This window comes from Austrofundulus limnaeus, unplaced genomic scaffold (assembly GCF_001266775.1).
Source record: "Austrofundulus limnaeus strain Quisiro unplaced genomic scaffold, Austrofundulus_limnaeus-1.0 Scaffold194, whole genome shotgun sequence".
Taxonomy (NCBI): Eukaryota; Metazoa; Chordata; class Actinopteri; order Cyprinodontiformes; family Rivulidae; genus Austrofundulus; species Austrofundulus limnaeus.
This window is the reverse complement of record NW_013952596.1, coordinates 515,806-529,283: the sequence shown is the minus strand read 5'-3', so window position 1 is coordinate 529,283 and position 13,478 is coordinate 515,806. Positions and strand designations below refer to the sequence as shown.

At 40.8% G+C, this 13,478-nt stretch overlaps 3 protein-coding genes across 3 annotated transcripts; 1 reads left to right on the top strand and 2 right to left on the bottom strand.

The window, feature by feature from the left end:
- Window positions 1–429: 429 nt before the first annotated feature.
- Window positions 430–8,986, bottom strand: LOC106524649 (fibrous sheath CABYR-binding protein). Its single transcript, XM_014018540.1, has 4 exons — window positions 7,966–8,986; window positions 6,507–6,607; window positions 3,322–3,394; window positions 430–1,809 (listed from the first exon to the last, which is right to left on the bottom strand). Exons 1-4 carry the CDS (start codon window positions 8,036–8,038, stop codon window positions 1,127–1,129), a joined length of 930 nt encoding a protein of 309 aa, XP_013873994.1. The 5' UTR covers window positions 8,039–8,986; the 3' UTR covers window positions 430–1,126.
- On the top strand, window positions 3,411–5,841 carry LOC106524612 (zinc finger protein OZF). Its single transcript, XM_014018478.1, has 2 exons — window positions 3,411–3,902; window positions 4,592–5,841. Exons 1-2 carry the CDS (start codon window positions 3,767–3,769, stop codon window positions 5,635–5,637), a joined length of 1,182 nt encoding a protein of 393 aa, XP_013873932.1. The 5' UTR covers window positions 3,411–3,766; the 3' UTR covers window positions 5,638–5,841.
- A 1,281-nt stretch (window positions 8,987–10,267) lies between the features above and the next one.
- LOC106524614 (ras-related protein Rab-33B) lies at window positions 10,268–12,990 on the bottom strand. Its single transcript, XM_014018481.1, has 3 exons — window positions 12,678–12,990; window positions 11,039–11,217; window positions 10,268–10,813 (listed from the first exon to the last, which is right to left on the bottom strand). The coding sequence occupies exons 1-3, from the start codon at window positions 12,894–12,896 to the stop codon at window positions 10,489–10,491; spliced, it is 723 nt and encodes a 240-aa protein (XP_013873935.1). The 5' UTR covers window positions 12,897–12,990; the 3' UTR covers window positions 10,268–10,488.
- Window positions 12,991–13,478: the final 488 nt, after the last annotated feature.

The following is a 13,478-nucleotide window of genomic DNA, read 5'->3' as shown; positions in this document are numbered from 1 at the left end:
TCTGAATCTCCTCAGTCGGCTGCTGGTTGTTCTCATGATGCAGATTCATTCTTGGCTTCGTTCAGATGTTTAGGATCTTGGTCACAGAGCAGCTGATGGCACCACCTCCTCTCCTGCTGATGGAGCAGCATGGCAGGAGGGGCAGCATGAAGCTCCTGGTTCTGCTTCTGAAACAGGATCCAGGTCTGGTCCCGCRGAGGCCGCAGCTAACTGTGTTTCAGTTTCTTGAGGTGCTGTCTCCTCTTCTGAGGAGGAGGAGGAGACAGCTTCGTCATCTTCACCCTCTGCAGACTTTTCAACAGCTGCCTCCTTATCTGCGTCCAGATCTTCTGAGTCTCAAAAAAACAAACAACAAAAAACAAACAAACAAACAAACAGAACAAACAATAAAAACAGGGTGGAAAAGGATCCAAACTTTATTTAAAACCCTTCATTTTCCAGAGAGGTTTTATTTCTTTCACCACTTTAAAACAACAACCTTTAATGCTTCAGCCCATCAGATGAGTTTATGATGATTTAAGATCAATGAGAAAAGAGCAGCAGAAGTGTCTAAAACACACAGATAAAGGCTTCCAGTGATTAGAAATATAAAAACTAAACTGGAATTACAGACATGAACAGATGCAGGTTAGCAGGAGCAAAAATACAGAAGAGTTTAATTAAAAACAAATTATTCAGAAAGAAAAGTTGAAACATTGATTATTTCAGAATATTTCTGTGTTTCTTGCTCATACAATGCAATTTGGCAAAAATAATAATAATAACAACGTCAGCTGAATTTTGGTCCCACTTCAATGATTTAAAAGAGATTTTGGATAAATAAAAGGAATTGTCACAGTTTAAGGTCACTTCAAATCTTTTTAAAAAATGTTTTTAAAATTACCTACACCAGAACTTTTACACCTTTTTAATATCAAACATGTTTTTTTTATTAAAGATGTTTTTACACACACACACACAAAAAAATGGCCAAACTGATGCCAGATGATTTGATTTGCGCAGGAATGTTGGGGAAGAGAATGAAAGGAAGAACTGGACCATCTGGTATCTAAAACACAAATTAAAAAGCGAGGGAAACTAYGAGTCTTTTACTGAGGAAACAACAGATTTTGCAGCCCGCTCAGCTTCATGCAGCCACCTCTGCAGCAGGGGTGGCCTCAGCCTCGGGGGCTTCAGAGGGAGTCTCTGGATCAGCGGGGGGAGAAGAAGGGACTTCATCTACTGCGGCCGTACCGGGACTTCCTGCTGCTGCTGTGGACTCTGCAGCCGGTTCTGGAGCATCTTCCTCTGAGACCGCCGGCTCAGCCGAGGCCTCCGTATTGACCAMCTCAGACGCAGAGTCCTCCACTGGTTCGGCTGAGGTCTCCACTGGTTCTGCTGGGGTCTCTGCTGCCGGTTCTTCTAAAATCTCTGCTGCTGGTTCTGCTGAGGTCTCCTCCACTGGTTCTGCTGAGGTCTCCACTGGTCCTGCAGAGGTCTCCTCCACTGGTTCTGCAGAGGTCTCCTCCACTGGTTCTGCTGAGGTCTCTGGTTCTGCTGAAGTCTCCTCCACTAGTTCTGCTGAGGTCTCCACTGGTTCTGCTGAGGTCTCCTCCACTGGTTCTGCTGAGGTCTCNGAGGTCTCCACTGGTTCTGCTGAGGTCTCCATTGGTTCTGCTGAGGTCTCCTCCACTGGTTCTGCTGAGGTCTCCACTGGTTCTGCTGAGGTCTCTGCTGCCGGTTCTGCAGGAAGTGACCCTACAATGACCTCAGCTCCAGGAGCTGGTTCTTCCTCTGCTGCTGTAGGTTCAGCTGCTGGTGCCTCATCCACTGAGGGAAAACAAGAGGGGCTGAAGTCAAAGATAAAGTAACAGAAGTGTTGCACCAACATTCTTTGTTGCATTTGGTGCAACAGGAGCGGAGAAAGAGGGGTGGCCAGGGTGGCAAGCACCACTGCTGGCACCTGATTGGCCACCCCRGGTGCCACCCCCAAATGTTTGATGRGTGGGGGTCACATTTGGCAATAAAAGATGGTAAGTTAGAGCTAAATCAAGGTAAATTATGCAGCTATTTTTTCTAGTGAAGAGGAAACCTGCAACAATACCACAAAATTTCAGCTCAAAGTTTATCAAAACATAGCCGAACTGTAGTCATTTGAATACAGTTTTGCTGGACATCTTGAATTTTTTTATACATATAATCCATTAGGCATCACTCTCAGCTACCACCACACTAAATTTCAGCTCAGTATTTCTGAAAAAATGGCTGAGGTCCAACTTTTGAAAATTAGCATTGGTGGTCATCTTTGATTTTGAATTTACTTTCATATTTTTWAAAGATTCTTGACTACTACTACCATATCAATTTTCAGCTGTGTATTYAATGGCTRAATCATATCTCTTTGTAAAATTAGCATTAGCGGTTACCTTAAATTGGGACTAGAGATAATTCTTGGCTACGCCACAACAAATTTCAGCTCAATTAGTCTTAAAATTCCACTTAAATTTAGCTGTGGTGGCCATCTTAATTGTTTTAATCCAAGGTAGTTTTCCTTAATTACATATGCCCCCCTAGATAACACCTTGGCCAACCCGTGCCATCCCCTGCAACAAAAGGTCTACCCCCCCGCCAATACATATTAACAGCACTGCCCTTTCAGTCTACAGGTGCAGAACTGAGACAACGCCACTCGTCAGTGAGCATCTCTTGGCACGGAGCCGCCCTCCCTGCAGGCTGAGCAGACAAAGCACAGACTCTGATCCAAGCAGACAGGCRTGATAAACCTATTGAGAGAACTCATTCCACCGTGTGAGAAGTTTGGGTGGAGCAGCCAGAATCTGCCCAGAAACACGTCCAAACATTCTGTTTTCAAGCTCACCGTGTTCAGTTTCTGCGCTGAACGCTTTTCAAATGAGCAACTGAACAGATTATTTTCAGTGCAAGTCTGAACAGCATCAGCCGAAGCATACAGGTCTAATTTAGCTACAATCATTTAAAGAAAACTTTGTCCAACTGCTCCTATTTTCTTACTTTTATTAGTTTGCCCTCTTCAGTTACATTAGTAATTAAATCTTTCGCATTTGTGAGCTGCTAATTTGCATCTGTTCTTGCAAGAAAAACATTGTGTGCAAGAATGCAGTTGCAGTTCCTGTTTGTCAAGCTAAACACCAAGATGAGTTGAGTTCATGAATCTATGTAACATTTATTTTGTGAGTCAAAAGCTGAAARGGTAAATAAAAAATACAAAGGCTGCTGTCAACTGAAGTTGTCTTTAAATGTTTAGTAGAACTAAACTTAGTCTTTTATGCTAAATGAGCTGRGTGTGGTTTTGTGAGCATTTACCTTTTGCTGCAGAGTTCGTGTTGGAAAATTTGTCTTCTTGTCGCTCAGCGTCACCATTGACTGATTTGTAGGCCTGAAAATAAAAAAAACGGCATATCTGTTAACTTTTGTGTTAGTGGCAGTCATCTTAAATGGTATTGGCTCCCAAAGTAATTTACTTGTAGATGTACATCTACTAAATATTTCCTGAGAATTTTATTAAAATCCAATAATTGGTTCGTGAGACATTTTGCTAAAAGAAACACAAACTCTGTCAGAATTCTGAGGGCAGTTCTCCTCTTGAACACCAGGTGTCGCTACTAAAATGAACCGACACGGCGACCCGCCGGAAGTGACCGTAGAAGAAGAGTCCAACAGGGACCTTCATAACAGCTTCGTCCCGTTTACTTTCCTGTGAGTTTTGTTGGTTTCGTAGCCTGACGTTTGTTGAGGAAAGCTGAGAAAGATGTGGGGACAGCTGCAGGTCGAACAGCGACTCGATGAAACGTCGCTGTTAGAAAATTCAGCCGCGGAGGATAAAGAAAACCTGCGACAGAACAACAAAATACTGGATCCTGTTTGTGTTTTCAACCACAGATCAGGTTTGTTTCTATTTTTAAACTGGGTTTTCTTAGCCACTGCTAGTTGTATTTAGTTTTACCAGCTAATCTGATCATCTTGTTAAGTAATAATTTGAAGTTACGAGATAATATTTCAAAATCATGACTTAGCATCTAATAATGTTGACTTAGTATCTCAGTTAAGAGTTAGCATATACTAATTGTAACTTACTAGCATCTAATAATTGTCACCTATCATGACTTAGCATGTCAATTACGAGTAAGCATCTAATAATTATGAGTAAGCATCTAATAATTGAGTTAGCATCTAATAATTGAGTTAGCATCTAATAATTATGAGTTAGCATCTAATAATTGAGTTAGCATCTAATAATTGAGTTAGCATCTAATAATTGTAACAAAGCATGTAATAATTATTACATATTATCATCTAATGACGTTGACATAGCATGTCAATAATGAGTAAGCGTGTAATAATTATGAGTTAGCATCTAATAATTATGAGGTAGCATCTAATAATTGTAACTTAGCCTCTAATAATTGGAACTAAGCATGTAATTGTCTCATATCATCTAATAATGTTGACTTAGCATGCCTATTACGAGGTAGCGTCTAATAATTATGATTTGAGTGAGTATGAGTGAACTAAGATATAATAGAAGTGATGAAAATTTAAAGTCCCCGTTGTTCATAACGTACATGTGGTTCAGTTTCCCCTGCAGGTGTTCAGCAGGTAGTGGTGGTGAAAGAAGAAGCTAATGAAGAGTGGAGACCTGACGATGTGGACCAGCAGGACCCTGAGTCCCACATAAAGGAGGAGGAGACTGACGCCACCATGTTCTCATTAACTACAGTTCATTTAAAGAGTGAGGATGAAGACGATGATGAGAAACCTCTGCTCTCAAAGCTTCATCACACCGAAGATGGAGTTCTTCCAACCAGCAGCTCAGTCGACCTGATGAAAGAAAGACCTGATGGAGAGGATCTACAGACTGGTGAAGACGAGTCCAGCTCTTCAGACACTGAAGTCAGTGAGGATGAGGAGGACAAGGATGTAAGCGGTCCTGACTCCCAGCTCAGACCCTTATCAGACTCTGGATTAACAGCTGAGGACAACGACTGGAGGGAGAGCAGCACTTTTGAGTTTGATGTGAACAACGTGAACAAATGTTTCAGCTGCTCAGAGTGTGGTGAACAGTTTGTGAACATCTGGTCTCTTCAGACGCACCTGACAAGCCATTCAAAAATCACCCCTTTGATCAAAAAGAAACGTGTTAGAGTTAAGAWAAGTGTAGAGCCACACAAGAAAGCCCAGAAGAGACTGAAGTCATTCAGTTGTGATGACTGTGGGAAAAGATTTGCCAGAAAAGCAAACGTAAACATCCACATGAGGGTCCAYACGGGAGAAAAACCATTTCATTGTGACGTGTGCGGACAAAGCTTCAGCCAAAAGATTCATTTAAACTCTCATAAAAGAATCCACACGGGTCAACAACCGTTCAGTTGTGACAAATGCGGGCGAAGGTTTAGCTCGAAGAGTAACTTGAACCGACACATCAGCGTCCACACGGGACAGAAACCGCTCACTTGTGATTTTTGTGGACTGGGATGTAGCCATAAGACGGCTTTAATCACACACTTAAGAGTTCACACGGGGGACAAACCGTTTGGTTGTGATCTGTGCGAGAAAAGGTTTAGCTGTCAGTCATATTTAAACACACATATGCGAGTTCACGCRAAGGGGAAAACGGTTTAGCTGAGAGTATTAAAAACACATCAGTGTTAAAACAGAATAAGTGCAAGGTTTATTAAAACTACAACAGTTCTGAAAAAGTTAAGAAGTGGTGTAAAATGTGAATAAAAACCGCATTTGTTGACTGCAACTACTGTGGTTTTTATTTACAAAACTGTGTTTATATTTCTGTTTGTGGTCTTATAAAAAAAGCATCAATTAAAACAATCACAGTCTTCCTGTGTTTTCTAGCCTTCAGCTTTTGGTTCTTAAACCTCATATATTGACTTAATTCTGCCTTTTAAAGTGTCTGTGACTATCCTTCAAATAGAAAAAGTCAAAGAAGACATCTTTATACTTAAGAAAATTGGCATAGTACACATGATTTGTTATATAACTGGCCTATTTTCTTTTGAATTTGGCTCAGCCAAAGTGAAACAGGAAGTGACATCAAAGGGAAACTCATTAAAAAAAACCCTGCTGGTCTGTGTTTATTAAAACAAAAATATTTAAATTTTAACTCCATCTYTCTTTGATAGTGACTAAAAATTATCTAACAAAACATCAGATTCTTCTCTACAGTTTGTTAGCTTTTGTAACAACCCTGTGTTCACATGCTGACATTCCCCTTTGACATCACTTCCTGTTTCTTCACATGCAAAATATCTCAACAACTGTTCATCTCAGAGACATGAATTTTTTTTTGCAATATTTTATTAATGTCCTCTTTCTAAAAATGCATTCATATTTATTACAAAAAATTAATGTCACAGGCACTTTAAAGGTTCTGGAGAAGTTAGTTTATATTAGAACCTCCCCCCCCGACCCCCAAACGGCCAACAGTTCATCCCTGAACCCCTGTGTGAGCAGAAGGTCAGATCTGTGATGCTCACGTAGACGACTGCAGCGGTCAGGCCTCCTCCACACAAAACAAAATACGTCAAGTTGGTGGACCCTCCGGGAATCCCGAAGGCCATGTGTCGCACCGGAGAAACTGAAAAACACAGAAGTTRCAGCTTTATTTCAGCACGGAAACTGTTCCAAGGAAGATTTACGAGCAGTAAAATGAAAACCCCAAACTGTCTTTAAAGGTTTGRGAATTTTCAGTCCCTCAGAAGTTTAGCTCGTCACAGAGAACAGCGGCRACCCGTCCCCCTCCTCTGCACTCTTTAATCCCGTTACACAACACAGCTCTTAGCGAGGGGAAGGAGATGGAAAGTTTTAGCAGCAGACGAGCTAAACRTAGAAGAGTCCCAATTAAATTCACCCCGATGCATGCAGAGTCTAAATCTGCATCAAAACAAACATCTTCAAACTGAGATAAACAGGCTTCTCAGTGGATCTGAAGTCTTTCTGACCAAAAAAAAAAAAAAAGAGAACAAAGACATGATCCACTCAGTCAGAGCAATGATTTTCAAAACAAAAATGATTTAATAAAGCCTGAAAATGTCAATTTATCAGCTTTATTTATCTTGTAGTTTACATTCCTATCACAATAGAAAATCACAGTGTTTTTGAAGCTAAATTACCTCCAATACAAACCACATGAGCAGCTTGTTTTATTTTTAAAAGGAAGTGTTCATTGAATTATAAGTAACAATATAATAGTTTCTCCTGGCAAATCTGTGAGGAGCCAAAAAGCAGWGCTGAGGACGCTGCTCGTCCTCCCGGCCGCCACGTGTTCACGTTATTTTTACAGGTAATCAGTTAATCCCTGCGGCCAGGTTCAGGCTGTGAAAACACACGTGTCAGCAACAACATGCAGCCTGCAGACATCTGTGTTTCTGCAAAATTAGAAGAAAAAAAAACAGGTTGTTTTGGAGGGAGGGAGGTGAACTGCAGCCAGGCCTTTTGTGAGAACTTTGTTCTGAACAGGAAATTAAAGCAGCGGCTTCGCCTCGGGCTGAATTCCACGTGCTCGTGTCCTGAATGAAAGGATGAGCCACAGAATCATGCATGCATGCAGAATCAGAGACAAAACTTTCTGAAAGGACACAACAGCAAAAACGCTTCTGAATCGGACAAGCTTTAGACCAAGAAATATTCCTCTGCAGAGATGAGAAATGTTTGCATTTCTAAAGGATGGTTAGAAAATCTGATTCTAAACAATGGCCTAATATTCAATAATTAATCTGAGGACGGTGTGTTCCCAAAGTGAAACGCCTCCTCCTCCTCTCACAGCTCTAACGATCATTTAAATGTATCTTCAAACAAGAAAACTTTTAAAAATCATCCAGATTCAGCTTCAACTCAGTTTATTTATTAAAACATCTCACTAACTCCACTATAAGTCTGACTATAAGAGYTTTAATGAGTTAATTTGAGGTCCAACTGGTTAAAAAGTGGACTTACCGGTCCTGGAGGTGGGACTGAGGACCCTCCATGCCAGCGGCCCGACCCTCTTCCAAACCCGTCTGCAGAACATCTCTGATCYGGTGAAGAGGTGTGTGTCTGCGGTCCGTCAGAGATGAATGATTCCTCTGCTGCTGTGACACTCTGAGTGGAAGATACACACCCACCTGACGAGCACGCCCCCTGCAGAACACACACACACACACACACACACACACACACACACACACACACACTGCATCCCATATAATCTCTGTTCATTTTAGAAGTTTTTACTTTATTACACATTAAGGGGGCGTTGGTGGGCTCTGCAGATGCTGAGCTGTGTTCTGCGTGTGTCCTATAATCCCCCACCCCACCCAGTCCTGGAAATCACCCATCTGATGTGTGTTTAATGTGTGAGAATGAACAGCCTCAGGCTGGATGTCGTCTGCACGCAAACAGTCAGCTGTGGTTGCATAATTCAGTCAGGACGCTTTAACAGGCAGGAGGCCCAAAGCTGTCAGTGGAGACGAGAGGTCGCAGAACATCTCTGTGAGCTGAACGGACAGGARGGTGTGCCAGAGAACAACGAAGTTGCTCATCTTAACAATTAACGTGACCCCAACTCATCCGGAACACATCTGGATCCAACAGGACAAATCAGACGACACAACGTTAAAAAAAAAGGTTTCAAACGTCAATGGAAGTAAATTTAGATCCATGTTTGTTTACTGGATTCTCAAAGCTGAGGTCAGTTAYACGTCACGAATCAGTGATTGACAAAAACCAGGAACATGCAGTACATCTGAGTGTGTGTGCGTGTGTGTGTCCCTTTTGCTAGAAAAGAAAAATCCTAAAGCAGAGAAGGGGACACTTCCTGTTTTTACTCATTTTTTTAAAGTTAATCCTTATTTAAAGCAATTAAAAGTTCAATATTTAAAATWTGAGGTGCCATCAGGGCCTCAAACTATTATTTTTGTTTAACTATTAAAGTTCCATCAGATTTTTTTTGTGTGGCGTTGTCGTGATTTTAGTCCATTAAATTTTGACCTGTTGATTTTTAACTAAATTTATTTTGTTGAGGATTTTCTCGTTTTTAACCAGCTTCAGTCCTCGATGTTGTTTTTCAAACAAGCCACATAAATAAAACCGGCATCGACTTTCTAACAYTTTCTGAGAAGTTGCTGTTGCACGTCTGTGTTTGCAAACAAGTGATAACGGATGATAAGGTTCTCCCTCCCACAGGAAAGAAGTTGTTGACCTGTTTGTTGTTTTTTTGGCCCAACTTGACCAGAAGGAGCAAATACAGCCGTTCCTCTTCTTTTACCTTTTGACTCAACTCTTTCTTCACCAGCTGACCGAMGCAAYGACCTCATTACTGAAGACCAGGTCCTGATCCATCTCCCCCTGAAGCAAAGACAAAAAGCAAAGTTCTAATTAATTCATTACTTTTTACTGCAGGAAAGCAGCCATAAATTTAACCTCAGCTTTATTTAACACACTGAGTTGGCTCAAATGTATTTAAATTATATATGAAACAGAAGCCATTTCCTCTGAAATCACAGAGAAATGTCACATGTAACTGGTGAATGTTGCACCAAAGCGACACACTCAGCTGTGCGTGTCTGAAGTTCTGCAGGTTCGGCTGAAGAGCGTCATGTGACCTCTGAATCATCGAACWGCACATGAAATCACAGAAACACACATGATGAATGTTTCCAACGCCTCCAGTCACCATCGTGCTCATGCACAAGACTAAACCATCATCACAGTGATTTGCTTTTTTAAAATAGGTGCACCAGAAAAAAAAACATCTCATTTAGAAAACAGCAAGTTTTCAAACTTCAAGATGTTCTGAGTTTCCTTCTTTTAGTCAAATCTGTCATTTATTCTCTTAAYATTTTATAATCCTGCAAAGTGTTCAGTCTTCTTTTCCATTTTTAGGTAAATAACATTAACCCTTGTTTCAAAAACTTAAATGATCAAAAATTAAATTATTTTTTGTCTTTCGAAACCATTTTTAAAGAAATTTAATCAAAATGAATTAAATTTTGTAATTGTTTGAATGTAATTATGATTATAATTATCCTCATTAAATRTGACTTATAATAACCGCTTTACTGAAATTTGGAACGAATATTAAAACGTTGATGGTTTATTTAGTCATGCAGATAAGATTATTTAAAAGGTTAAATCTGTAAAAACTGGACCATAATGGCTGGATAATCTTCAGATATGGCTCTAAAACCAAGGTGATGGTTCCTGTTTCATTTGGCACAAATTAAATAATTAAATGATCCCCCTGAATTAAATGTGGCTGTTTTTGTTGAAACTCACAGGATTTTATTTTACAACAAAAGTAAAAAGACACAAAAAGACAACATTTTTAAGTAAGGCTCAGAGTATAAATATTAAACTGGTCTTTGGGGATTAATGACTTCATAAAAAGAAGTTTGGCACAATTTTTACATGTTAAAAAACAAAAAGAAGAAAAAAACTCATGTTCTTTGTTTAAAGAAGCCTTCAGTCCTCGTGTGGCTCTCAGCAGCATGTCCACAGCTCCTCTGCTTTTTTCTTGCCAACTTTAAAAGATCCGCTGTACACTGGCGAGTTTGCTGCTGAGGGGGTTTTACGTTTCTTCAGCGTGGCGCCGACGGCGGTGACRATGTCCTCCACGTCGTCCTGCTGGTACCGGAGCGCCCCGTCGCCTCGGTGTCCGTTTCCCCGTTTCTTCAGAGGGTTCTTTGCMGATGTCTCAAAGAAGATCATGCCGTGGGCCTTGGCGAAGCTCATCGCCCGGTCCTGGCCCACCTGGTGGTCAGTCCTGGTGGGATCGCGAAGATCACTTTTATTACCAATAAGAAACCTGGAGGGAGAAACAGAAAATAGACGTGGAAGCAGAAGCATGTGGAGTTCCTCAGGGTTGGATACTCGGGCCACTGTTATTCTCCCAATGCTCCTTTGGTTGTAACTTTTATTTGGTTGTTTTTAATTTAATTAAATCAGTTTTATGTTGTCTTTCTGATGCATTTTTCCTTCTTTAATTGAAGTATTTTGATAAAAAGTTGTTTAATTGAACTGGTGGAATTACCTGGGTATTTCCTGACCAAGAGAATTTTGCCGGCACTCCTCGATCCAGGCCGTCAGCCCGCTAAAACTGGCAGGACAGGTGACGTCATAAATGAAGAGCACGGCRTGGACGTTACGGTAATAGTGCTGCACCATAGACTTCCTGAAGCGCTCCTGTCCCGCCGTGTCCCACAGCTGGAGCTGATGGTGAGGAGGGGAAATGGAAAAATCAAGTAAGAATCTGAGATGCTGGCTTTTATCAGCTGGAGGCAGAGACACAAACATTAAAAGAGGAAATGGAAAAAAAAAAACAGAAAGCACAAAGAGGCGGAAAACAAAATCATGTGTTGAAATACTCAAATATTGAGTCATCTCTGACACGGAACAGAAAAAAGAAAAATAACACTATTTGTTAGAAAGTCTGATTTCTGTAAAAAAATTATTTTAACAAAATTTTTGATTCACCTGTGAAATGAGTCTGATGTGCACAAAACAACAAAATYACAGCAAAACACAGAAGGGAAGTCAAATTCGGACCAGTTGTTTCATAAAAACATAGATCTGAGGTAGACGTTTGATGCCACGAGAATCATTTGTCTTTTATCAGCACACAGTTCAAAAGCCTGCCTCTCTAATCGTATAGGGGTGCATTAGTGCCTCCGTTACAACTTCTGCTCCCTTTCAGCAAAGACGACCCAGAGCTGTGAAACAGAATCCTCCATCAAACCAGAACGAGACAACGGTCCCTCTAAAACCTCCAGAACTGGTCTCTTCAGCTCCTGGGTGATAAAAGAAGACAGGATGCTTCACAGCTGGAAACATGGACCTGTTTCGCTCCTTTTTCACATTTAGATTTTAAGAATAAGTCTGAGKGAACGTTTTAAATGTAAACCTCGACACCTCGCGACTATGAATGCCTCCGAGTCAACAATTTCAATCAGAAAATCTTTATTTGATGCTCAAGTTACAACTACAGAGAAAAGACACAAAAATCACCAGAGAACAGTCAAGAGAGTATCTGTTTATGATAAAATAAGAGTTGTGTACAGATGAGTGGTGGTCTTGAATGTTAAAAATAAAATAAATTCTGCACATGAGGGTGATTTGTTATTAAATCGAATCATATGAAGGAATTTCACATTTGTTCATTTTATCAGAAACTAGACCCAAACCTTTGCCCTGACAAACCCTCAGTCCTCTCTGCAGACACTTCCTCTGTCATGTGCAGATTTCAAAACATTGAGGAAGCACTGATCAGCCCAACATAGACAGGGCTGAGAGAAAAACAAGGTTTGATGTGACTGAATCCAGCTTTAAATTCACCCTAACTGCATCGAGAAAAGTTTGAGTWAGAAGCACAGATTGAGCATCTAACTGCTGATTTTCTGTCATTCAGAGAATTCAGCTGGTGGACAAACAAGTCTGTGTTAAATCAGCAGCAAAGCCACAAATACCAGAAACTCTACAACTGTTTACCAGAAAGGGTTAAATGTTTGTTCAAACGGTTTTACTCACCCAACAGCTCGTTTTGTTTAAATGCACTAAAGAAAAGCTGTGCGTAAAAAGCKGTTTTATACATTTCTAACCCAAATTCCCGCGCTGAGGTAAACATTTGTATAAAAATAATATAATGTATTTATTTTAAAAATATCCCCTCTTACCTTTATTTTTTCTCCATCGATCTCCAGCGCTCTGTCTCGGAAGTCCACCCCGATGGTGGCCTCCACTCGGCGGGGGAACTCTCCGGCGCACAGCCGGTGCGTCAGGCAGGTTTTCCCCACGCCGGAGTCCCCGATCACCAGAACCTTGAAGGTCCTACAGCGGGTCAGCAGGGAGGACACGCTGCCCAGAGAGCTGGAGAACTCCAGAGAGGACTCCATGAACCGTGAATCCTCCTGAGTTCAGGGGTTTATTCCGGTGCGCTTTTTGCGCACAGACGTTTAAACGCATCAGAGCTGCAGCGTGGGTGGACAGGGAGGAGGAAGAGGAGGTCTTGTTTCCACATCTGTGTCTCATTTGACAGCGTGATGATGATGATGAAGCAGCAGGTTGGAGCTGTCTCCACAGGCAGGTAAAGCTGATTAAGTCATCAGAACTTCACCACCTTCTGTAGAAGCCCATTACTGCCACCTTACCAAATATTTTCAAGTCTTCATGAGATATTCTCTCAAAACTGTCTCAGCAGGGTTAGGTTATTTCTGACAAAATATAATTATGAATTCACATTTTTTTAACACAACTTAGCATTTCATAATTATGATTTTGCTTCTCAAGCATTAATTGAGATTTTAAGTTACAAAATTATGATGGTGTATTTTTCTTGAATCAATTTGCACCCCATCGGATCACGAGTCTGTCATGACTGTCTTCTACCTGTAATTAAATTTTTTCTGCAGTATCTTACCTTATTTTTCATTTTTATCCAATTTCATCTTGATAGCCTGTTACAGTAATGATTATTC